A 26,002-nucleotide genomic window follows, 5' to 3' on the forward strand; every position below is an offset into this window, starting at 1 on the left:
TATCAAGGGTTTTTTTTTAAATGTGAGAATATCAGTGACGAGTTTTAGTTGAATATTTTTCCATAGTTGTACAGTGGAGAAATGTTGCTGCTTCATTTTATCCATAACTCAGTCAAAACTCCTAAATAATTTGTAGAAATTCCCTGAAATGAGTTCATGTTGGTGTTAGAGTCAAGATGGGACAGCAGCTCCTCCATCTGGAGGTTTTCAGGAGGTGATTGTGACGTTTTTATAGTCCGAGCTAAAAAAAATCCACAAGGTGGCTCTGCAGTTTCAAGAAAGATGTAACTTACTAGTAAAAATATTGTCATGATGGCATCTGTGCAGATGGTTATTGGAAAGATTGCACTCTCCACAACAGACTTATGGAAAGTCTGCAGCGTTTTCTCCAAACAGTGAGCTTTCCTTTAAGAGTAAAGTTTGCTGTGTCTTTTACATAGTTTTGCTGTACAGTGCAGTTCAGTCTGTTGTCCAGGTGAACACGGGGTTCCTGCATAATTAATGCAGTTAGGTATGAACTCCAAAAGGCTGATTGCTGAAAATAAATCAGCACTTGCCTCAAAATAGTATTACTCTAAGCGTGTGCATTTCCCACAAATAGATTTGCTTGTTGTTCAGGTATTTATTTTGTTTACTTTTCAAAAACATGGAACTTTTGAGAGACATTTTGCATCCATTCATTGCCTATGTAACCAATTTACCTCACAGTGATGTTATTGGCTTGTTGGAGGAAGCTGCAACATAAAAAGAAGGACATATGTCAGGGATTTGAACGCAAGACCTCATTGGTGCAAGACAATAATGTCATTTAACCATAAAGATTACTGTCTTTTCAAGATGATTAACATTAACAAGAACATCTTCTTGGTAGAATTTTGTGTTTTTAGGTCTAGTTTCTAATGCTACCATCTTGGTAAACTTGAAACAAGACGAAACTAACTTACAAGTAAATGTTCAGTAAGATATATGACATTGTTTTAAGTCATTAATAACAATATTGATGAAAAAGTATTAGTTCAATTGGCAGATTATGACAATATTAAGAAATTATTTACTTAAAAAACAAGCTCATATATCTTGCTGAACATTTACTTACAGTCAGTCTTGTCTTTTTTCAAGTATTCTAACATATTTTCCCTGGAAAGTAGTCCAAAAATACTTTGTAAGATTTGCAGTGTAGTTGCAAGAAATGAATTAACAGTTATTAAACTGAATATTGCACTTATCACCTATCAAAACGCAGCGCAGGCAGGCTGCTTCCTTTGTACCTTCACATAGCTTTTCTGTGTCTCGCTGGAGCTTTGGGTGTTTCTCTTTAATTCTGCGGCATCTCTCTCCTCTCAATGCGGGTCTGCTGTGGTGGAGGAGGGCGGGCCGTGGACACAATGAGCAGATTCCGGACCGTCAACTCGTTGATGATGCAACATGAACGGGAGCAGATGATTTCTGCTCCACTATAACGTGATTTGCATTGACTGAGTTTAAGCAGCAAGAAGCGGCTGAAACTGAAGATTGAAAACTGAGGCTCGTCGGAATTTTGGGAGATTTTTCCCCCCTCTGCAGCAGTATTTTTTGCGCAGCACTGAGAAAAAAAAAGGGGGGGGGGGGGGGTATGACCTCTCGATCAGCTGATCAGACACATCAGTGAGTGAAACTGCGTGTGTCGAGTTAAGGGGGGAAAGCGGTACAAGATGATGTCCTTGATAGATCTGGACGATGATCAGCGGTGGGTGCCTACTCATGTTAATGTCACCGTGCTCCGCGCCAGGGGGCTGCGAACCAAGGGCAAGCACGGCAGCCGCTACCTCTACACCATCATCCAGGTGGGGAAGGAGAAGTACACCACCGGGCTGGTGGAGAAGGCGGAGGTACCCGTGTGGAACGAGGAGTGCTGCTTCGAGCTGCTCCCCGGGATCCTGGAGGAGGGCGGCCGCAGCGCGTTCCCCCCAGGGAGCGGAGACCTGGTTCTCACCGTCATGCACCGGGTCCTCATCGGGCTGGACGTGTTTCTGGGTCAAACTATCATCCCTCTGGATAAGATATTCCAGGACGGAATGTGTCCGAGAGATGAGTAAGTTCACATTTTCATTTTAGTTAACTATCCTCTCACTTTTAGACAGTGTTTTATATAGTCAAGGAACACTCTGGTATTTTTAGTTTGTGATGATCAGTCATGTGCATCAGCTGAGCTAACCGGTTATCCTCAATGAGTTAGTTTAAGAAGGAACCAGAACTGTTCTGCAGAGAGGACAGGGATGCAAGCTGCAGAAGCAACATCCTCAGAAAGACCTGACCTATGGACTGATGTAGCAGAGGTTCCCATAATGCACCGCAAGTAAACAAGATGAGTTGCACTTTTCACTGTTGCACAAGTCTTCATTGTGACCATAAAGTCAGTCTTCATGCAAAAGTAACATTTCCCGACAATCTTGTACAATTTCAGAGAAAACATGTCTGACAACAGCAGCCATTGTGTCTGTAATTTTCTATTAATAGCCATCACATAAAATGGTAATCATTTTGCATGTGGCTGCTGAGATTGAAACACATCTAACTTTCTTATGATGCTGTTATATAAATAGTCCAAGGCTGTGACAGAAAAAATACAGTTAGTAGTTGGGAATAGATTTTGATAGCTGATTATGTGAGTCAGATGGCTTTAGAGAACATTTTGCATTAAATGGCCCTTAAGCCCTGTGATTGAACTGAGCATCAGCTGAAGATTAGGACATAAAAACAAATATTTCTGTGAATGAACATGAGTTTACAGTCTTAATAGAAGGTGAACCTCAAGGCTCTGTAGCCTCCAACATGTTTTCTTACAGAATTTCACTGTCCATCCCTGTTCAACTTTGATTCCACCAACAACATGTTTTACTCTGGGGATGGTTTGATCTCACATGACCTGAACACCGCCTTGCTGATTAAACAGTTTAACACATTGTGTTAGACTGGTAATGTAACTTATTTTTTGTTGCTTTATTTCAAAAATGTCTTTCCTGCTTCACTCCTCCATTGAAACTATAATTGTGAGGTGTATAACATTTATGCTGTCAACAGTTCCTGGCTGTTTTAGTTTAGGCCGACAGTCATGTATTGATATGTTTACTGCTGTGCCAAAATATTTCTGTTTATGTAAAAAGGATTAAACAGTGCTCTGTGAAATGTCAAAAGCTTGTGATATTGTTTATGAACTAACCCTTCTACATACTCCACAACTTTGTCTGCTTGGTCCTTTGATAAACTGGTTGTGGTTACATTGGATTTTATTAAAGGCCATCAGGGTAAAGGGGGATGAAAACAAACGTATGCCACAATTTCCTATTTTTCTTTTAAAAAGAATTTTTTTATTATTATTGATACTTTTCTTCCTCTTTGCATCTATTTACTACCTACAAACACACTGAATGAAAAAATAAAAATATTTCTGGAAAATCGATGATGAACATTACCCAACTGACAGATTATATAAAAGCCTGTGGATACGGTCAGTTTCTTTTTATTGGAGTTCTGCTTTAGATTACTTATTGGCTGTCAAGTCTTGGAAAGATTCAACATTGTTCCTTTGTAATGGTTTTTGCAGAGTATTAAATGTGGCTGAGTCACCAGTTCAGTCTACACACCACTAGTGGTTGTTTTCCCTCCAAACTCATGTCTTCACTCATTACCTTCTTGGCTCACAAGTCAAGAGGTACAGTTAGGCAGAAGTAAGTATCCACTTTTCTGGGTCAAGAAACCTTTTTCCTATCATGCAGGTCTTCTGTGATGTCTCCATCGTTTACATTCAGTGAAGAAAATTAAAGTGTCATATTTAGAAACAGGAGATCGGACAACATGAAAATGATCACTTTCAATGGAATGTCAATAAAAATAATGTCAGTTTTTGGTTATTATCAGTCTAAATGATTAACTGTGAATGATAGTGAATTACCCATGTTTAATACAACAACAGGTGACGTAACTGGCCTTTCTGTTATTTGAAACACTGGAATAGAGTAAAACAGAAACATCTGGCTTTAATTGAGGATCCTGCTCCCTTTATGCTCACTGAATTCCTTCTGGGTTTGTAGCATTTTCTGGGGTACGCTCAGTGGACCTGAGAGGGAGGAACAGAGCAAGGACTGAATTCATTGGTTGACCCAGTTTATCTGCTAATGCTTTTTTTTCTGCTGACCTTTTCTGTGCACTTTGAGAAATGTGAGTTTTCCTTTGTAGCTGTGACACCTTCAAATAATTTTGCCAAATGTAGAACTAAAGCACACACCGCTGAGCTTTATCTAAACGTTTTGTAATAACTGGGACATTTTTACTCAGAGAAACTATTATTTTTATTGCACAAGTTCTTATTTAAGCTCTCAAAGGGGAGTATTACGTAAAATTCACTTTTTTGAGCTTTATATTATAATTTCATTCCCTCATCAAAAACGTACTTGGAGTATTGTTTTCTATCATAGATCTTTGAGGAATCACTGACTCTCACATAGCAGTCATTTAGGGGTGCCTAAAAGCTTGCCCAAACAAAACCTACTTACCCAAAGCTCCTCCTCGGAGCTGCAGACTCCAATTGAGCTTCCGCGCCACAGAGCACCAATTCCCTCATGCATTCCCCACAAAACTCCTCCAGACTAGTGGCAGCAGCAGTTAGAAAACAGCTGGTAGAACTGTCATAATTGAGGAGCATTGTTATTATGACCTGCTGAAGGCGGAGGGTTGGAAAGAGTAGAAACCTTTTAAAGAGACAGAGGTCCATTTAAAAGTGGTCAGATTACAAAGTCTCACTTCTTTTAAGTTGTCAGTGATATGTTCAGCTTTTTTATGACAACTAAAGTTAACATACCGTTACTTTATTGAGTAACTAAAATGGTGCTATGTGGTTGGAAAATACAAAATAATACCCATTTTAAACAAATATGCATTGGACATTATCTCTTTTTTTCTGTAGATGGTTCAAGCTGAACTCCAAGGCGGGTAGAAAAGAGAAGGAACGTGGTGAACTTCAGGTGACGGTCCAGTTCACCCGCAACAACATGACAGCCAGCATGTTCGACCTCACCATGAAGGACAAGCCCCGGTCTGCATTCGGCAAGCTCAAGGATCGCGTCACTGGGAGGAAAAGGGGTGATGTGGAGTCTTCCTCAGCCATTGTGCCGGGCCGCTACGCTGCGTTGTCAGGGTCCCTGGGGCAACCATTTGGAGAGGAGGGAGGGCTTGGGGTAGAGTCAAAAGAGGTGGAGATAACAGAGGAGAAGAGGAGCAAGATGAAAGATTTCTTCAAGGGAAGACTGCGAAAGTCATCTGACACGAGGTCGTGCTCATCTCTGGCCTCAGAGAGCAGCTTGTCTTCCATGGCCAGTGATAACCTTGGCCCTCCGCCCAGCCTGGATCTGCTGTCAGACCCTCCCAGCTCCCCCATTTACACAAGCAAAGTGAGAATTGATGCACACTATGGAGAAACAGACCTCGCAAAAAAAGGTAGGTCTGAAATTATTAATCAATGTTTTTAGTTAAACTGCAGATGTTTGCCACTTCTCAAAGATAAGTTAGGCTGAAAAGCAACAAAATGATATAAATTTTACAATAATGTTAAATAAAATAAATTTATTTAGATCTTCTTTATGTGGTAGCTATATAGCTATGTATAAAGCTACCAAACTCATAGATACAGAAGTTTCTGAAAGTATCTTTATAGTTTGAAAAGTTGTGGTGAACCTGATCACATAAATACATTTCAAAATAAATAGACAAATATAAATTGTACTCATTGTTCTGTAGAATAAGGCTTCTGTCTTTGCTTGCTGCTTTGAATATTGTCTATTCAGGTTCATTGGTTGGTACAAGGAATTCAACAGTTTCCCTGTTTTTGAAAAGTAAATACATTCCTTGGTAATTGCTTTTGGAAACATGTTATTTTGGATGGTTGGTTATGTTTCCATGCTTAAGGCAAAGAAACTACACCCAACAAAGCTCCACTTCTGTAAAAAAGTTACACAACTGTAGCCTGAGTAAGCTTCTGCAATCAACATTAATGTTCTTTAATGAATTAGTATTATAATTAAGCAAAAATTAAGAATCAAGACGTTTTCTCAATTTATGAAAGAAATATTTTGACATATATTAACAGGCACACAGAAAATGATTCTTCCAAGTTTACGGCTGTTTAGGTAATTAAAAAAGTCAGAATATACTGTATTGTCAATACTACTGAGTCACTTGCCTTTCTGAATCTAACAGACATTTCCATCCTAACCCACAGCATAGGATGTAATAAGATGTTAGTCTTACATTTGCACCTGTATCAGTTTCAAATCTTTTTTTAAAGCAAGCGAGGCGTGAATTTAGAGGAGCATATAACAATTCTTTCAGAAGTATGTTTGAGAGGCCAGACACTGATGTGGGATTAAAGGCAAAGTCTGCTCCAATTAATATAAAATGTACTTTATTAGGCTGAGATTTGGACTCTGTGTAGATCAGATAATGCACAGGTGGCATTCTTTTACTGTTGTTCATTGAAATTCAGTGAACTCTTCAAAGTGATCCATTCTTTCAGAAATGCCTGTAGGAGCAGTCTGCATGCCTAGGTGCTGGCTACACATATGGCCGAAACACCACAAATGTTTTTTTTATTTTTAAGGAAAGACCTAATACTTTTAGCAATACATGTAGACGACACCTAAAGGTTTGGTAAAGAAACTTTGAGATGACCAGGAAAAACATCCTACAGTAGAGAAAAGGTCAAATCTGCACAACTTTCCCTGCAAGAGAGAAGCAGACCTGCCTGGAAACTCCAAGAGTAAACTTGAATATTCTTTTCAGCTGCTGTTAACATAATCCTTCATATTTTACAATTTAAAAAGTGATTATATCTCTTTTTATTTCTTTCTGACAGTGCTCACCACCCAGCACACCACCAAGATTCTTACACACAAGCGAGCCTTCAGCGATGAAGCTAGTAAGATCACCACAGCACTCCCTCGATCAAATGTCGCAGTGGAGTCTCTCAAGGGTCAGACCATGACTCAATCCAAATCATCTCTCTGTATAAATGGAAGCCATGTCTACGATTCAGAGCCATTGTCTCCAAAAATCTCTGGAGCACTCCCGTCCAAACTGGTTCTGCTGGAGAAATGTTCACCACTGTCTCGGTCTCTACAGAATCTCACAAAAAGAGGAGAGGAGAAAAGTTCCTTTACCGAGGGACGGCGCTGGTCCTTCGATAAGCTGAAGAAAGAGGAAAAGGAGGAAGAGAAAGAATCATTAGCTCAAGAGGCTCAGACTGGAGATCGCCCTGTTCAGGCAGCAATGCCAATTGTATCTTCAGCAGGTTGTTCACCTGAAAAAGGAAGGAAACTGAGAAAGACATTGTTCTCTGCAGGGAGGAGCGATTCTCTGCCTGCTAAGTCAGACCTAAACCAGGCTGGTGCTTCATCGGAGGGAAGGCTCAGAGGCTGGTTTGGCTCCGGAGACTCCCAGAACAAACCAAGGTGAGTCAGGAATCATCATAGGTTTTCCACAGTTTTGAATATATTTGGTTTCCATTTGGGCCATACTGAATAAAATGGGTGTCAAAAGTAAGTATTTGTTCTGCTATGTGCTCATTTGAAAACAGAATTACTTATTTTTGGCCTTTTGAGAATTACATGGTATCATCATCCCTATCCGTATTTTCATATTTGGCACTTCAGCATTGCCATTTTTTTTTCAGTGTGTTTTTCTCTCCAAACTGCATCACATGCACACAGTTGCTCACCCAGCACTCACCAACACTGTACCTGAAAGTGTAGGCAGAGCTTGAATTGCTACTGTACATCACTTGTTTTTTTCTTTGCTTGATTATTTTGCAAATGGGCTTTGCTTTTTCTTATTTATGTTTCCACAATTCTGCTTTTATGATCTGATATCGTCAAACTGAACTTAGCTGAGAAGGTTTATCCTAGTCAATGAGCTAGTATTCTGTTTTTGTAAACTGATTTTCCCCAGCTGGTAATCTGGCACATCATTAACCAAGAGGAATATTGTGCCCTATTTTCCTCTACAGGCTGGAAGTTTCTACTATGGTAGAAAGCAGCTCAGATGTACCCCCTTCCCTCTCTCCTTGCTCCCCAGTACCTCCTCCGTGCTCCTCTCCTTCTGCTTCCCCCTCTGGTCATGTTTCACCTGACAATCACAGTCACATCAACCTCTTCACCCCTTCCTCTTCTCCTTCCTCAAATCCTCTCTCCCCTTCCAACCCTTTTCTGCCATGTATGCAGCGCAACCCCTTTTTTGAGGAGCTTGTGGCAGAAGAGCTAGAGAAGTTGCCTTCTGTTGCACCGTGCTCCTTATCAGACTCACCTCCCTTTCATTACAACACTTTGCCAGCAGACTCTAATCTTGAAGTCAGCTGTAAAAATAGGGTTTCAATAAAACGTGAGCGCCCCCGGCCAGTTGCTAAGCAGATATCACTACCTGCTTTAGTGCCCAAAGGAACCACGCCTGGCTCCCCTATCCACTCCCCTCCTTCCTCCATGTCTGAGCATCCAGGAGAATGGGAGAAGTCCTTTGATGCCTTTGCCTGTAGTAGACTCAACTCCCCTAAAGGTAGACTCCCTCCAGAACAGCCCAGAACCAGTCCAACCTTATCTTGTAAACGTAGCTTTTCTCCAGTGGAAAACATTGGCTGTAACTACATACAAGAACTGCAAAGATGCAATGACGAGCCTCCACCTTTACCTCCAAGGAGACTTATAAGGACTTCGGTGAATGAAATTTTCTCAGATGGCTGGCTACACAGAGGCCAGGAATTAGCTGTCCATAAAGAAGCCTATCTCCTCTCTCAGACTGGTGTGGCATCTTTGCAGCATGGCAGGGAGGGTGAATCCAAAAAAGAGATCCCTTCTCCCAACACAAGTTCAAGCAGCGGAACGTCAGAGTCTGTAGGCGTCCACACCCAACTATATACAAACAACACCTCATTTGGACGTATATCTGAAGAGAACTCCAAAAGGTTCAAATATGAACCTTTGGAAGATGTAGCTGACTGTTGGGGTGGAACATTGTTTGAGCAAGACTTGTACAGACGTGCTTGCAGGGGAAATTATGGACAACAAAGACTAAACAGTCATCATTTATCAATGAGCACTGAGGAAAATGCAGGGGATAAAATCTCATTCAAGAACTCAGGGTCTGAAGGGCTTGTTGATAGTGACCATTTCAGCATATTGTCCAGTGTTCCCCCTGATGTACCAAATATATCATATACTACAGCAGAGGAGACAGAAGAACCCAACCCATGTGAATCTACATGCCTCAACAATAACATATCTTTTTCACTAACACTAGGAGACCTTAACATGAATGTGACCAATTCAGATTTTGGTTTCATTGACTCAGATGGATCTTCTCAATCTGAAGCAGACGATAACTCCAAAAGCAATCTAGGAGAGAACTTTCTACCCCAAGGTTCACAATTAGACATTTACCAGAAGGAGACCACATCTGGGGACATATTCACATTAAAGGACACCTATATAACCACTTTGAACTCTTCTTTTGAAGTATCTGCATCTTCTAAAAAACTTTGCAAAGTACCACCAGTTTGCCAAGACAACTGCCATGACTGTCTATGCGAACTAGCAAGTGAAACATTGTGTGGTCCCTGTATGTCAAAGAGCCAAGGGATTGTTGCTCCATTGCAACAAAATCCTGCATCTAACTCACCAGATGTTGAAGCTGAACATAGAGGTGAACAAATAAGATGTGATGACGATTTTGAAAAGATAAAGAAAGACTGTGATGATAATGGGAACCCAGAAGACAACTTGGACAAACGTAAGCAGACCGAGTCATTTTCAGGAGTTGTTAGTGCACGAATCAGACCAAAAGGAGTTTCTAGACAGAACAGCAGTGACAGCCCAAGCAGCCAAAGTAAATATGGAGACAGGGAGTTTGTGCAGTTTCTATCCCTCGTCCAGAACATTTCAGAAGTTAGTGAAGGACCATTGTCTTATCAACCAACTAAATCAGTGCTGTCTTCTTTACAAGTTCTTGAACACCCCAACAAGTCTAAATTGACCTCTGTCAGTGACCAAACACACCAATTTATGTCTAAAACAATATCCCCAATACCTTCATTGGACAAAGAAAAAACGACTCCAATCAGCTTTGAAGATCTTCATGCAAAAGTTGCACCATACTGCAGAACCCCTTCCAATACAAAGATTAGGAAATCTTTGGAAGAACATGAACCCTGTTCTCCCTCCATCCCTTCTACACTTCCCCTGTCAGCTGACACCCTGGTCTTTTGCACCCCCATACAAGCGTCAAGCACAGGCCCTATTGCTAAAGTCAGCACTTCTCTGGCTGTGGCCTCCTCCACCCCCTCGCTGTCTGCCACCTTCACCACTGACCAGCCCCTGACTGATGCACGGCACTCACTTTTACCTGAGGAGACACAGCCTGCTGGCAGCCTGCCCCTTCAGGAGAGCAGGTGAGACTCCTCACACTAGGACATGACCTTTTGTAAAATCTAGACAAGACATAAAAATGGGATGTCTTTTTTTGCTTAAATCGTTGTTAATATTGTTTTCTGCTGTGATGGTTTGTTTGATTTGATCACATTCATGTTAAGGTTTGCATTCACATCCAATTTGATTGGATGGCAGCAGCTGCATTGCTTCTGTGTTTTGCTTTACATTTATGTAAATCATCTCATGTTTTGATTTTTTTTTGGCTAAAAGATATTCTGTTGCTTGCTTAAAACATTGCACTGCATTTATTTTGCTTGTTTTGCTGCTACTTATGCTGGCTAGAAGCTACTATAGAGAACAAATGAGTGTTTTCCTAAAAGACTAATGACACCATAGTAGAACCACTGCTGTTCCAGATTCAAGTTTTCTATACATACAAAAGAAAGAAATGACAATTTGTAATTAATTTGTACACTAATGTGTACAAATTAATAAGGATGATACAATTCAGGGTAAATATTTGGGCTGAGGATTTAAAAGAATAATATTATATATATAAAATGTATAATCCATTATTAGATATGAGAGCTGTTAGCACTGCTGGCTTTACAAAAACAAATGTTTTGTTTTTTTTCCAGACGAATGTGTTTTGGCATCTGTTGAAAACAGTTTATTTTTAAAAACTTTTTATATCTTAATGCTTCCTGTGACATTTTAAGCACTTCACTAATACTGAAAAATAATAACTTTGAGTCTTTCCCTCAGTAAAAACATCCACACTGAAAAGAGTAGTTGTCAGTGGAGCCTGATAGTGGTTAATTATGTGGTTTCACAAATTGGTAAATCATCTGATGTTTGTGTTTCTCACTAGCTGGCCACTGGCGATTGCTGTTTTTTTTTTTCTTAATGCACATTTGTTTATAGCAAGGAGATACTAGACAGGTGGTTATTCTCCATAGGTAATTTATTTAAACATTGAAGACTTGATTTATTTTTCTTATTCTAAGGCTCAGTTCCAACAAGTGAAAATGGAAAGGGCAATGACTTCACAGTGGGAGCATATTATTTACCATCAAGCTAAAAACATTGTGACTTCTGTACGCCTCTATGTTCAAATTCAGTATTTAGTTTTGTAAATAATTACTCATTGTTATTGACTAAATGGATGAAGTGTATATAATTTTCCTCATTTTTGACTTCAATTCTTTCATAAAGAGAAGTGCTTTATTTACTGATGGCCTTTATACATTCTGCTTTTACTTAATATGTACTTATTAAAACATTCTCTGTTGTTCCTTAAGTTTAAATTTCAAAACTGAGTCACTCAGAAACCACATACTGTCAAAATACATTTTGCGTTTTTGTAGAATTTGCAGCATGTGAGTGTTGGAATGCTGGTCCCAAATTCTTCCCTTTTCAGGTCTCATCCAGTGAAACCGTTGACATCCAGCCAGCCTGAGAAGAAAGAGGGTCGCTCAGTTCTTGAGAAGCTAAAATCTACCATAAATCCAGGACGATCCATCCATCAGGCCACACCTGAACCTGAGAAGAGTCCGGTACAGATAAAAAGATACATTTGTTTTTAGCTTTCATACAAAAGTTTTAAAGTCTTTCAGATTTTTAAAGAAACAGTTGAGTTCTGATTTCAGAGCTTCAATTTTGTGACCGAAAACATTGATTTATGCCTTAAGCTCAAATTCTGCCCATGTAAGATGGCAGTGTGTCCATGGCTATCTTGGAAACACTGCCTCAGTGACTATGGTGAACTATGGCCAGATGGTGGCACGCTAATACGATACAAATGCCATGTCTGAGTTAAGGGGATTATGTAGATGTAAAAAACAACTGGTGCAGGATTGGAGCCCTGAGGGACTCCACTTCATTTGCTCAGATTTATAACTGCCCAATGACACAAAGTGGTCTTGTTTCACCAAATAAAATCTGAACAAGTTTACAATTTGGCCAGACAACCCCACTCACTTTTTCAGTGTGTCAGTCAAGAAACAGAGACATTTCTAACATATTGCTGTTAAGACCTTAATTTACATTTCCACTGAAACAAGAATAAAAGAAGCACCTTTTTGTATATGTTCAAAACCTTCAAGCATTTTAAAGTGCAATACAATAAAACCTGCAAGTTGCCAAGTTAGGTTAGTAAAAAGTCGCATGGATAATGTATAATTAGCAGGTCAAAAACACTGTTATTATAACCATAAATATTTTATTTTATTTTTAAATCACTGCTTGGTATTTTTTTTTATATTATAATTTACATAAATAGTTGACAAATGTTAATTTTCAGTCACTTATCTAAAAAGAATCTAAAAAGACAGAAAAATGTCGCATTTACAGAACAGAGGGGTTTACAGAAGAAAATCTTTTGCTTAGAATAAAATGCAAAAAGTTGGCGAGTAAACATAATTACATGAATCTTCTCTCTCTGCAGGAGGTTACCGCAGACAGAGTGGCTCAGTATCAGCACCTTACCAACATGGAACTGATCTCCCTGCTACTGCAGCAGGAAATGGACATGGAGAAGCAGCAGGCAGCATCTGACCAGCAGGGGGCGCACCTGCAGAAGGTTGAGGCAGAGCTGAAGAAAGTGAAGGCGCAGGTTCGAGACCTGGAGGACTACATTGATAATCTGTTACTGCGGATCATGGAGCAGACTCCCACACTGCTTCAAGTACGCTCAAGGCACAAGTAACGACTGAGTCAGTGTTGTTTTGGAGATTAGCAAAGTGTGCAAGGATTCTTTCATTCAGATAGGAGGTATTATTCTGGAGAAAAGCTCCATTAATTTGGACTCACAACCATCCAGATGGTCTCACTGCTAATACTACTGCCTTGTTGATGTAGACGTAATATTAACTTTCATGCATGCTGGTTACTTTTTCCCAGTTTGGCACAAACAAAAAACTGAAGATATGCCATAATTAAAGCTTCCATAAAAGCTGACGCAGATGATTATTTCACACAGCTCTCTGTAGTAGAATAACTTAAAGTAGTCAGCTTTTGCCACTTTATCTTAAAAATGGGGGCTTTTGCATGTGTTTAAAATAAATGCAGACTGAAAAAATGTATTTTTCTAGTGCTTTGAATTAGCTCTTATAGAATTTACAATTTGACTCAATTTGTCTTTGAAATAAAAAGTTTGATTTCTGGCAAAACAATCTAATTTCAGATTATTTCATGCCATAAAGAGTAAATTAAAGAGTCAATTGAAGCTTATTACTTCTTCTGAAAGAAAAATTAAAACAACAAAAAGGAGGAAAAACTGCTTTGCAATCTCACAAATGTCCAAACAACACTTAGTACATCTTAAGACTGTTGAGGACAAAGCCTTAGTTTATGCATTTTTAAGAGTTGAAAACTCTTAAAAATGTTTTGTTCAAGTTTTCCCTGAACTTGTTTTTCACACTTGAACTGAACTAATGACAATGTTTAAGTTTTTATCGCATTATGTACATATAGAAACAGTAATATTTTACTGTAAACAACTATATAATGGTATTGTAAGTTACTTTTCTTTTTTCATGATAATGTATTCTGATGCCACTCTGAAGCACCACTGTAGCTAGCTGCAATGCTTTATATGACCGCAAAACTGTAAGAAAATAAAGTGCACATGATCAGAAGTTTATATAGTTAGTTTTTTGTCCCTGATGAAGTCCCATATGCAGTGTTTCATCATGCATATTCATTTGTTTTGTGGTATTTTTAATTATACATTTTTTAATTCTGCTTATTCAACACACAACAGCAATTTCAGAAGCAAGAGTTAGGTTACCACCTGCCTTTTCTGTCTTTCTACAGGCAGCAGAGCTACCACACAGGTCTCTTTGGCTTTACATTATTTGGTTTCTGGGCATGAATCTAACATTTAAACATAACAAATTCACAACAAGCTTGAAATAAAGAAAAACAGATCCTTAGAATGATTCTTCCATCACCATGCTTGAGTTTGAAAACAAATGTACTCATCCAAACTAAACTTGCTTCTTATAGTCTAACTTTATAGACTATAACATTTCTCTTCAGAGCATCCAACTATAATTTTTAGTTATGGCTTCTTTCTTTCTTGTTAAGCCCTCCCTCAGACAACTTGATGCACAACTTGTGGACAGTATCTTTTTTCCAGCATCCTCCAGTTTGAGACTTGTTTATCCCAATGTTGCTTCTGAAAATTACAACTGATTTCCTTTCATCTAATCAACATTTTGGGGCAGATGGTTGTAGTTTTTTGTTTGTTTGTTCTAAATTATGCCAAACAAAATTTGGAAAGTTTTTATTTATGGTCTTCCCAAATCACTGACTTTAATCTTACTACTGTATGAACTTTGATTAAAATAAGTCTCTATGTCAGGGGCCAAACCAATTTTACTGAGCTTTGCCATCACTAATAAAATGTGGTTAGATGTATTACCAGAATTATGCCAGAACCTTTCTGATAACTATGGACAATGTGTAAGCCAATGGGATGTTTAAATGAAGCTAAATGTATTTATATGTGAGTCTATGTAGACTAGAGAAAATTACCTTTTAATTCAAATGTGTGTCTTACATTCTATTCAGCAAAAGAGTATGATCATCCCACAGGGGTACTGTTTTTTAATAGGTTATCTAAAAAATGAACAGTACATGACATCAACGCTGGTGCAGAGACCACACTGTTTGACTGGGTGTACTTTGCAGCTTACGTGGTCAATTTTGTCCACCAGGGGGCGCCCCTGACTGTTTTAATCAAGGACCTGCTCGATCAGCGCCTCTGTTTTGAAACCTGGTTATGTAATTGATTGAAAAATAACTTGGACTGCAAAGATCCCGTGTAGCACTTCCAACACAGGTTACATAATCTAATGGAAGACCTTCACAGGCTTTGGAATGTAGCTTCAATGAATTGAATGGTCCTGAAAAAACAGAGAAAGAATTAAATAATTGCTTTATGTGATTGTCATAAAACTATCATGCAGATGCTGGTGCTGGGCATATGGATTTTTGTTTAATTTAAATGGCATCATATTTACATATCTGCTCATGCTCTACACTGGGTCAACAGAAGGTCATGACTTCTTTGACGTGAGATTTGAGACACTGAAATTCCCATTACTCAAATTTCCATTTGAGCACTGCCTTTTCCATGAGAATTTTTAAGATACCACATATTTAATTAGACTACAATCATACAGATTTCAATGGATTGTGAATGTACATCACTACATTCAAATAATAATTAAGAAAGGGTGCTCTCAAAAATAAAAATATCTGTGTAATTGTAGTAAAAATGTAGACTATTCTACACAGACAGAATAGACTACACAGGCGATCCTGTCTTAATGCAAAACTTTTTTTAAAAGCATGTTTTGCAATAATCTTTGCATTAAACTTAATGTAAAACTTTAAACTTAATGTTTAAAGTTTAACTAATCAGTATAAATCTCAGAAGTTGCTCCTGGAATCATTAGGAGGATATTTGTGTATTTGTGGGTTTGTATTTGGGCCACACCCACTCTGCTTTTGGATGATGGTTAGAACAGTGCTTTATTAGGCTACATGTTCAGAGTTTGTGATACTATTTTAACATAACATTTTTCACTAATTCGCTCCAATAAACTTCATAGACTTTAACAAAACTATTAGTTGACTTATTGGTTGCACTGCATCTTATTTAGGGTTGTAAAACAAAAGGAAACCAGACACAAAGGCACAACACACTTTTCAGATTTTATTTGTATTAAACCTTTAAAATCATGTTTCGTTTTTTTCCCCATTTCACTACTACAGTTAGGTTGGTTTTTGTAACATGACACCATTCAAGTGGTATTATATTTGTATCACTCCAACAGAATTCAATCAACTTTGCGATTGGGCTGACATTAAACTAAATGAAAATGAAAATCCTGGTGATTCATTTCACTGAATGGAGTCCAGGTCTAATTATCGCTTCTCCGTGACACCAATCCTCCTCACACAGTAATGATGGGACCAACCTGACACCTATATGGGCGCATCAGTCGTTATCTCTTCCAAGATCAATCCGAACAGTTATGCAATGACTTTCAGCTTATCGATTATTTGGGATGTGTAGTCATGCGCATCAACTTTGCCAGTGTTACGGCAAAGGAAAAAACTACAACTCCCGGCTGGTGTAGGGGCGCGTCGCTTCGCCCGAGTTGCTCAATCTGACTGTAGTTCGCTCGACTGTAAAAATCCCTTCTAATGATTCAGTTCGTGAATAAATAAAAAGAGTTGGGTGTTATGGCGGAATCTGCAGCGTGTCCCGCTTTCCAGCTCGGGAGACCCCGCTATGATCAGGTAGGAGCTCCGTGTCCTCCGGTAACCACCCGGTTTCTTGACATTTTGTTTTTTAAGGCTTTCGGTTGAGAGAAAAAACATCCTGTTCCTCCGCCCTCATCGCTTCGCTCTGGATGTTGACTCTTTGCTGCAAAAGTTGCCGCCGACGTGCATTAGTGATTGTATTCATGCAAAAACTCTGAAACTTCTGAATGCGATCAGATTAGTTAGGAGTTTGTTGCACTAAAGCGAAATATTGCTCTATTGTCTACATCTACTGTTTATTCGATCAGGTATCACAATGCAGGGGGTGTGCTTGTGTTTTATTTGAAAACGCACAAATTGGTGATTTTCTCCTCATTTCTGCAAGTTTTTAAAAAAATAAGCCCAGACCAGTTCAAACTGAAGTTTCTGTGTAAACCGAAAGTTTTACACAGTGCATGCTTCAGGTCAGCCTGCACCTGGTGATCTGAAGCTTCGTGATAATTTACTGTTATGAAATTATCTTATGTTGGTCATCACTAATAGTGCAACCTGCACGTCAACTCAGGTTGCTTATTAACCTTAGAAGCGTCAGAGCAATTCGTAAAACAGCAACTTTAAGCAAATCATTTAACACATGGGAATGCATAATGCAAAATTGAGTAAATGGATATCTAAAGTTATGTTTAGATTATATAACTAACTAGTATGTTTATCCACAAAACTTCTGCAATGCAATTTTGGTAAAGATCTTACCTCTGTGAAAGTTTAAAGTGGCATTTACAATTGTACTTATTTAAGGCTTAATTAAACAAAACTCAGTGTCCACAATTGATTAATGTGAAAACATTGTTTGTTTCATAACTACAGGCTTATACCTTTACAGGTGAATATATTACAGAGGCATTCCTCTTGGCTCATTCTTGAGATCAGTTCTTTTTTTTTTTTTTGTAACTGAACAACATATCAATTTGCAGTTGTATATCAGTAATATTGATCAATATATAAATTCTTTCCATATCATAATTGCTAAGGCTTGTGTAGATGCAGCATTTGGTTGCGTAGTAGATTTAAGGTTCCATGCTTCAATTCTTTCATAAAGAGAAGTCAAAATCAAGCTCAAAGTTAAGTAAAAACAATTCACTAATTATCCTGTTTTATTCAGGATGTTTATATCATATTTATAAGAACTGGTCTCTGTTCACTTATCTACAGTTAGTTCATTGATCACAAATTTATCTATGGGTCACAATAATGTTATTTCTTTCATGGTTCACTGCTTTTGTGCTTCTTTCTGCTCCTGTGTGCATTTCTTTGTTCAAAACCAGTTGAAGAGCATCAATACAAAACTGCTTTAATCATCCACCTTCAGTTTATAACGCCTTGATAAAGTTGTAACACTTCTTGGGTCTCACATCAAAGGGCAGGAAATCAGGCCAGCTCTTGAATCAGCATAAATCTTGCTTGCTGTTTTGTCTGCGCTTCGAGCCGGATTCCATCTTTGCTAGCCTAGTTGTGTTCTCTCATGGGAGCTGAAGCTCATGCATAATTAAAGCCAGCTCCTCACATGGCTCCGCGCTCTCTCCACCTCTCTTACAAAACAGCACTGCAGCACATATGGCCTGTCAGAACAGGAGATGTGCAGTGACAGAAAGGCAGTGATAGAAAACCCAGAGCAGGGAATGATGGTTTATAGTGAAGACTGAAATAATGTTCCAGTCATTTCAATTTGGATATGCTCCTAAGGAGTTAATTATAAAAAGACACTCTGTTTCCGCTGTGTTTTCTGCTCTTCATAACTAATAAATATCTCAGAGGGAATCTGACTGAGTCTTGTGCCTTGTTTTTGTCCAATGAGGTTGCCAAAGAGGCTCCTGGCACAAACTGTTAGTGGGTCTTTTCAAAGAGCTGGCACACACACTCAGCAATTGGCGTGTTGATGCAAATGGAGAAAAACAGAATGCTTGACCACAGCAGTTTAGAGTCTTCCACTGAAGTGTGCTGTTATATTTTGTTCCTGCTTTCCCCAAAGATTGATACTAATAATTATTAGGATGAGTTTCAGTATGTAGCCACTGGGCATCGAGAGTATCTAATTTATGAAGTGTGTGTGTGTATATCATTTCCATGAAGAACATTTTTACCAGTTTCAGATTTATTAAATGTATTTTTTGATACTGAATAATGTGGAGTTTTTTTTACTTAATCATTAGTGCAATAATTGTCAACAAAAGACAATTTATACTGTAATGTGTTTACTTGGATGGGGGCGTTTTGAGACAATAGTGTCTTCAGTTCTCCATCACAGATTGTTTTTCAAGTCTTTTGAAAATATTGTTAATCTTCCAGACATTTCACATATTGATTTTAATTAAAAAGCTTGAACCTTGAGCTTTTCATCGAAATAACTTTAATCTCACAACTGTATGATGTTTCCTGTAGGAAATTGCAGAAACATTTGCACAAAAAGCTGTGTAATAATTTAACATTAGTGTCATTGTTTTGACTTTTACACTTTTAGTTCAGACAAATATTTCCAAACATAAAATCTCCTAAAGATATTCATTAATGTCTTCTTTTAAAAGAGAGTAAAATTCACCTATGATATGATGTTTTCTCAGACTTCATTCCTTGGACGTCTGAGACACTTTGTTGACATCATTGATCCCAGCACCCTGTTTGTCTCAGAGGTAAAGCTTCCTGTTAAAATGCTTGTTTTGCAAGTATTTTGTATGTTTGGCTTGTCTTTTGTGTGCAAAGTTCTATGTTATTCTCTTTTATTGAAACAATCTGTTATCTGATTCAAATGACAGATTTGGTCTCCACTAATTTTAAACATTTGTGTTCTCTTTTCATAACTGAATAATAGCACATCTTACTCTTGGATAATAAAGGAAACATATGAAGCTTTAGTCAGCATGATGCATTTTTAGAAATGTAAACTGTAATTTTAGAGTTTTTAGTCATTTCTAACCATTCTCACTTCTCAGAGTCAGAAGTGAGAAACATTGCTCCTGTATTTGGCCCATTTTGTCATAAAAACATCTCATAGTTGAAATTGATTTCTCAGCTGCATATCCAATGAAATAATTTCTGCCAACATATCCCATAGATGCTCTACCAGAAAAAGACTGCGGTGATCTTTAGAATACAATCAGCCAGTTGTCCTGTAACCAGTCTGGGATAACTTAAGCTTTCTGATGGGATGTCTTTTTTTGCTGGAAATAGGCATCAAGAAACTTGTTCAAGGTGGTCATAAGGGGATGAACACGGTGGGCAAGAACATTCATGTCTTGGTTTATATTAATCCCAATTGGTACCAAAAGGCCCAAAATATGCCAAGAAAATATTTCTTTTACCATTATATAAAAAACACTAGCCTGAAAAGTTGACTGAAGACAAGATGAAGATTCTTCATAAAATTCTAAACCTGCTATCTGGATTTTGCATCTGAAATCAAGACTCATCATAGCAGACACTTTTCTAATCTGTTACTGCACAGTTTTGGTTAACTTCTCAATATTTTTACCCACACCGCTGCTACACATTTGTTTTTCTTTTTACCCCATGCTCTGTAAACCCAAGGTATCTTCACTTCCAGATAAATCAGCCCATCTGGCACCAAAACTTAAAGGTCTTTTTGCATCCCCATTCTGATGCTTGAATCTTCATCACATTCAGGTTGATTCACTATTCATGCTAACAAACAATTATACCAGTGTACCTAATCAAGTAATAGGTTAGCATGTCCATCCATCCATTTTCTGTACACCCTTAACCGTAGGTTAGTGTGTTTATGACTTATTTTATTTTTTCAGAAAAAGTTAAAAGAATGCATCAAACTCCTTGATGACTACAAACACAACACACTTCCTCCTGGAGTGTCTGCAGATCAGGTGAGCGTTTGCCAGAGTTGATGCAAACTGTGTTTCAAAATTTGTTCAGAAAACTTGGAAAAGTATAAGTAATGCAATGAGTCATTCCCCTTTTCTGAAAGATTCAGAGCTGATGAATTAAATGAAACACATGCAAAATTACGCATTTGGTTCCTTTATTTCAAAACTAAAAATTAGGTGCATTTGTCTTTGGAAGTCTGTGAGAGTTTTTTAAAGCATTTTCTTGAATAATTAATTTATAAAGTCAATTGCATCATGAAATATGATGCAATTTACAGTGCAAAATGTGAAAATGGAAGACAAAGATGACATTCCTCCTTTAATGACATTCTGGTTTTGCTGTGTAGTTGTGGGAAGCCCAGAAGATTAAACAGGTAAGACTATGTTTCTTCATCTTTACCCCACTTTCATCCATTCATCCCTGAGTTGGTGGCAGCATGAGGAAGCTCTCATGCTTTGTGTCACAGGCCATCATTCACCCTGATACAGGAGAGAAGATCTTCATGCCATTTCGAATGTCAGGTATGTCCTCAGATGAAGATCTTTGTCCAGATTTCCTCTAACCAAATCATTTTTCCCATTGCTTTTATGCTGAAAATCATATTTCCACTATGCAGGTTATGTGCCATTTGGAACACCAATTGTAAGTCAAACATACAACCCATACATTTTGAATGTAAACATGTTTGGAGACAAAATAAAAATGAAACTTAAGACTTATTTTGTTCAAAAATAAGCTCTTATTTCCTGGTTTCATTTAGGTCATTGGCCTTCTCCTCCCAAATCAGACTGTGATGTCTACCATTATCTGGCAGGTACTGGAAATAACTAACCACTGTGGTGCTTTAAAGTATCCAAAACCTTTACAGTCATTTATATTTGTGTATGAATAAGTATTTTTACAATTTGGTGAAGTAGTGAGAAACGGTGCCCTGATCAAAACCAAACTTCTTGTCCTGCATGCAAATCTTTGAGCCAGAAAACTAATAGTGAACATCCCTATTGAAACTGAGGTAGAGACATATTTTTAAATACTTGCAACTGTAATTGTATTTTTTATTTTTATTTTTTTTTTACAAAACGTTAATGAAAGAGGGCTCAATGTAAATTGATATTTTCAGATTTTTATTTGTAAAAGAGTGAAAACCATGAATATATATTTTTTTCTGGTCTGCAATAATGCACTGCCTTATTTTGATCCATCATATAAAATCCCAGTAAAATACAGTAAAGTTTGTATGAAGAGTTGCAACGGTGAAGAAATAGAAAGTTCTAAAAGTAGAATTTCCTTTGCAAGGGTCTGTAGAGTGAAATAAACAATAATAACAATTACAACAAAAATACAATTTAATTCAGTTTGTGTTCAGGTAACATGTTAAAAATAAAATATATTTCCACCAGGCCACTGTAAAAACAATCAAGTTTGTAACTTTTAAATTCAAACAGAACTCATCCAGTGAAGGCAATTATCACAAGATAAGACATTGCAATCCTTGTTGCATTGCTAAAAATTTATATAGTCTGCTTGTTAAAATCTGAGTCACAATATTACATCGGTTGCATCATATTGATGCATATTTATAGGAAATACTTAAAGGCAGAAAAGCCATACTTTTTAGCACCATCATATCACAGCATCTATTATCCATTTTGATCATCTGGTCAGCTTTGCCACTCTGAGAGACTTACCTCTTTTCTCGCTCCTTCCTCATAGATTATGGATCATTTTGTGTTTTGTATTTTGTGTTTTCTTTCAGTGGCTGAACCAGAGTCACAATGCCTGCGTGAACTATGCCAACCGGAATGCCACAAAGGTAAAAACAACTTCATATTCCTGTTTTTTTTTTTTTGTAGAAATTGAATAAATAATACTGAGAGCTTTCATTTTTTATTTTTGTCTGCAGCCTACTCCTACATCTAAGTTTCTTGAAGGTTATGTTGGAGCTGTGACCAGTGCTGTCTCTATTGCAGTAATTTAGCTTTCTTCTTCACTGAAGTTGATGTCATTACTTGTAATATTCTGTAATTCTCAGAAATCTTGGTGTATTACTAGTTGCAGTTTGTAAGTTAAAATTAATTAAATTCAGTACACTAAAAAAATACAAGATTTAGTTTAATACAACTGCATCAGTTGCAGATTTTTACTTTTTCTAATTTGGATTTTTTTCTTTAAAGGTGGGACTGAATGTGCTGATTCAGAAGGCCAACAAGCTGAGCCCTGGCACCAGAATGATCATCCAGAGATTTGTCCCCTTCCCAGCTGTAGGTGGGTTTTCAAAAGACCCTCTATCATAATGAGACTTTTATTATGTATCCCTCTGCCAGTTAGAGCTGCAAACTCATAGAAGATACATTCTTTGTATTATCCAAATAAGTAGGAAGGTCATAGTATGCCTAATTTAAAATCCTGCTGTTTATTTTTAGCAAAATTTTCTTGTTTTCTTGTCGGTGTTTTATGTTTTATAATGCCTCCTTTGCTCCTTTTTAGCAAGTGCAAACATCTGTAACGTAGCCCTGATGAGACACAACGAGCTGTCTGAAGGTATTGATGTTCTGGACAACAACGGCAGCGTGGTGGGATCCTCCAAAATCGCTGCTCGACATGTAAGCTTCTTTTTTATGTTTAATTTCATGGTGACTAACTGGTGACTTTTCATTTCCTGCTTCGCTCGACTCTCTCAGATGTAATCACCTGTCCATGATCTTTGTTGTATATTCCCAGGCAATAATGGAGACCGCCTTCACACGTGTGGTCCTTCCTATGCCAATATTCGTGCTGCCACCCATCATCATGTCCTATCTCGAAAGGTTTGTGCAGAAACACATTGCTGGTTTTTGCTTATGGAAAAACGTTTGACCCTGTAATTATTTTTTTAAATAACCAAAAACATCACGCTTAAAATCCATATAGTTAACATAATACAAAAAGTGTTTACCTGTAGAAATAAGATGCTGAGGAGCTACGTTATACTCTTCCAGCACACTCCTATCTATAGAACTACTGATCTTTTTTGTTTTTAATATTCTAGAAAAGAGATGAGAAAAAAACAACAATCACTGCATTTGAGAAATCAAATAAAACAACAAATATGTTGTATTCTTGTCAAGGAGTATAATCTTTGCTCGTCAATTCTCTATAACAACCACTTTAATAAATACAATAATATACAATTTTTTCTGGGAGGTTTTCAAGAAAAATGCTTTTTAAAATTTATTTTAAAGCCACCATTCACATTTTTACTCCGTCTGCTGATAAATGTGGAGGGCGCTGTATAAACCTGTAGCAGATGCTGCTATAAAAAGAAAAAAAGTAACTCACTGTCCATCCATTTAAAAGTTAAGAACAGAAAAAAATAATTCACCGGCATCAAAGGTTTACTTTTTAAATATCCCATATATAGGAGGATTTATGTTCATTTAACATTAATGCAAGATTTTCCTTCTATTGAATATTTTATTGCTCTATTTTTATTCATTAGATTTTAATAATTGAATCACAGAATACATCAAAGCCAACAGAAAAATGACCTAGGGAGAAGATATTCAGAGTTTTGAAATAGTCTGGCTAAAGACTGGTGCTAAATTTGAAAGAAAAATTGTGGGGTGACATCGGAAGAGGACTCCAGGTAAGAATATCCTCAATGATTTGAATATTTGACCTTGGATATTTGCTATAATTTATTATTGTCTGACTTTTCACATCACGCCTGACATTTTAACAGGATCTGCAGCTACACTTTTTAGACCTGCTGAATCAAATGAACCTCTTGTAATTTATGAAAAACATTCATCAGCTTTAGTTCAACACCATTTAAAAACTCAGTGAATTGTTTTAATTTTACTTTTATATTTATGTTATGTAACAGATATCTTATTGTTAGACACTCTTATCAGAAGGTTTGAATCTAGTCCATATAATTGTGCATGTACCGAATGAGAGCCAGCATATGTTGTGCCCTGAGGTCGCTAGAGTGGGGGGAAATTTAACAGAAGAAGACAGAAATACAAAAAGGGGGAAAAATAAACCTAAGGTTTTTATTTAAAATTTGAATAACAGAAGAAATGTGCCATCTGGTTAATTAAGTTCCATCCTTCTGAATTTCCCACCCTCTAATTGTGTGAAACAGCTCCCCCAGATCTGCAAACAATCCTAAAATAACTCCAGGCGTTGCAGTAGTCAGCCTGGATCAATCCACGCTGCAGGCTCACGTTCCCTTTTATCCTTGTCCTGACTCACACAGGCTGCGATTCCTGCAGAGAAACCGCAGACTTCTGCTGCCCATCCACAGCGTTGTATGCCTGGTTACGTTCGGCCTCTCGCTGCCCGTGGCCATCAGCCTCTTCCCTCAGATGTCTCAGGTACGGCATGTTCAGCTGCTCTCAAGGCCAGATGGCTCATGGAGCAGCTGGGAAGATATTCACATTAAACATACTCCACTTAACTCCCACAAGCCCCTGCAGGCTTTTGTTCTCCACTCAGCTCTCTAAAAATGACTTTCAAGGTGAAACCCAGAGGTACACAGCTTAATCAATTCAGTATAATTTTTTTTCTTGTCTTTTTTTTTGTCAGATTGAGGTATCTCGCCTTGAGCCGGAGATTGCCATGGCAACGGATTGCAAAGTGTTGACCTACAACAAAGGTTTATGATGAAGATGGGACACAAACTGAGGCTGCTTTATGAATGACTGTAACTGCAACCCTCCTGCAGGGTTTTCTGGGTATCTGACACATAACTATTATTAGAGTTGTATTTACCCAACATTCCTAGACCTGTTCTCATACAGAACATGCTGCATTCACTGAGCCACGGTGAATCCTCTGGACAGCCCAGAGATTGTTGCCTTTACTACACCTGTCCAGGAAACTCTCAATTTTTACTAGAACATCAGTTTTTATCAATAATGTGTTTCTGATATTTACAGAATATTGTTTTCTGGACTTTCTGTAGCACAATCAACCTAAATGGTGATCCATTAAATTCTGATTATGAGATCGTTTAAATACATCTTTCCTGGACTGCTTTTGAGTCTGATATGTATTGCGTTTTTCCTCACGTTTCTTCATATTTGTTTGTCCCCAAGTGTTGAGCTCTGGCAGCTGGTGTTATGTTTGTTTTTCTATCAGATTTTCACTGCGAACAGCTGCCTGTGAAGCAACAGAAGGAAAGTCTGTGAATTGGGATGGAAACAGCAGGATGAAAGAGGTTATTGAGTTTTTGTAGAGCAGAGGGCAGCTGCACAGTGTGGGGATTCTTCCCTGTGCATTAATATTACTGAAGGCACCTCTCAAAATACACTTTCTGAACAGTGCCCTGCACATTTATAGGCACCCTAGTAGAAATGTATAAATGCCTCAGATTAAATCTCTTTTATTGCAGCAGCATA

The 26,002-nt window shown here is 37.9% G+C and overlaps 2 protein-coding genes across 3 annotated transcripts; both read left to right on the plus strand.

The window, feature by feature from the left end:
* Nucleotides 1-1,625: 1,625 nt before the first annotated feature.
* LOC122837133 (rab11 family-interacting protein 5) lies at nucleotides 1,626-14,088 on the plus strand. Of its 2 annotated transcripts, XM_044127260.1 has the most exons (6): nucleotides 1,626-2,071; nucleotides 4,943-5,472; nucleotides 6,887-7,481; nucleotides 8,036-10,465; nucleotides 11,866-12,001; nucleotides 12,892-14,088. In XM_044127260.1, exons 1-6 carry the CDS (start codon nucleotides 1,692-1,694, stop codon nucleotides 13,150-13,152), a joined length of 4,332 nt encoding a protein of 1,443 aa, XP_043983195.1. In that variant the 5' UTR covers nucleotides 1,626-1,691; the 3' UTR covers nucleotides 13,153-14,088. The 2 variants fall into 2 exon arrangements, with proteins under 2 accessions (XP_043983195.1, XP_043983196.1); XM_044127261.1 differs by lacking the exon at nucleotides 8,036-10,465.
* A 2,480-nt stretch (nucleotides 14,089-16,568) lies between these two features.
* Nucleotides 16,569-26,002, plus strand: sfxn5b (sideroflexin 5b). Its single transcript, XM_044127262.1, has 14 exons — nucleotides 16,569-16,760; nucleotides 19,343-19,411; nucleotides 20,540-20,617; nucleotides 20,965-20,991; nucleotides 21,085-21,139; nucleotides 21,235-21,260; nucleotides 21,379-21,432; nucleotides 22,375-22,431; nucleotides 22,522-22,587; nucleotides 22,793-22,883; nucleotides 23,106-23,221; nucleotides 23,340-23,425; nucleotides 24,859-24,976; nucleotides 25,188-26,002. The coding sequence occupies exons 1-14, from the start codon at nucleotides 16,704-16,706 to the stop codon at nucleotides 25,263-25,265; spliced, it is 978 nt and encodes a 325-aa protein (XP_043983197.1). The 5' UTR covers nucleotides 16,569-16,703; the 3' UTR covers nucleotides 25,266-26,002.

This window comes from Gambusia affinis, linkage group LG09, assembly GCF_019740435.1.
Source record: "Gambusia affinis linkage group LG09, SWU_Gaff_1.0, whole genome shotgun sequence".
In the NCBI taxonomy this organism is placed as follows: domain Eukaryota; kingdom Metazoa; phylum Chordata; class Actinopteri; order Cyprinodontiformes; family Poeciliidae; genus Gambusia; species Gambusia affinis.

Excerpts from the sequence above, each read along its gene's own strand:
- LOC122837133 (XM_044127260.1), top strand. The coding sequence starts at position 1,692 with ATGATGTCCTTGATAGATCTGGACGATGATCAGCGGTGGGTGCCTACT. Across the intron at positions 2,072-4,942 it reads GGAATGTGTCCGAGAGATGA|ATGGTTCAAGCTGAACTCCA; the intron begins GTAAGTTCACAT and ends TTTTTTCTGTAG. Across the intron at positions 5,473-6,886 it reads AACAGACCTCGCAAAAAAAG|TGCTCACCACCCAGCACACC; the intron begins GTAGGTCTGAAA and ends TCTTTCTGACAG.
- sfxn5b (XM_044127262.1), top strand. The coding sequence starts at position 16,704 with ATGGCGGAATCTGCAGCGTGTCCCGCTTTCCAGCTCGGGAGACCCCGC. Across the intron at positions 16,761-19,342 it reads GGAGACCCCGCTATGATCAG|ACTTCATTCCTTGGACGTCT; the intron begins GTAGGAGCTCCG and ends ATGTTTTCTCAG. Across the intron at positions 21,433-22,374 it reads TGTCTACCATTATCTGGCAG|TGGCTGAACCAGAGTCACAA; the intron begins GTACTGGAAATA and ends GTTTTCTTTCAG.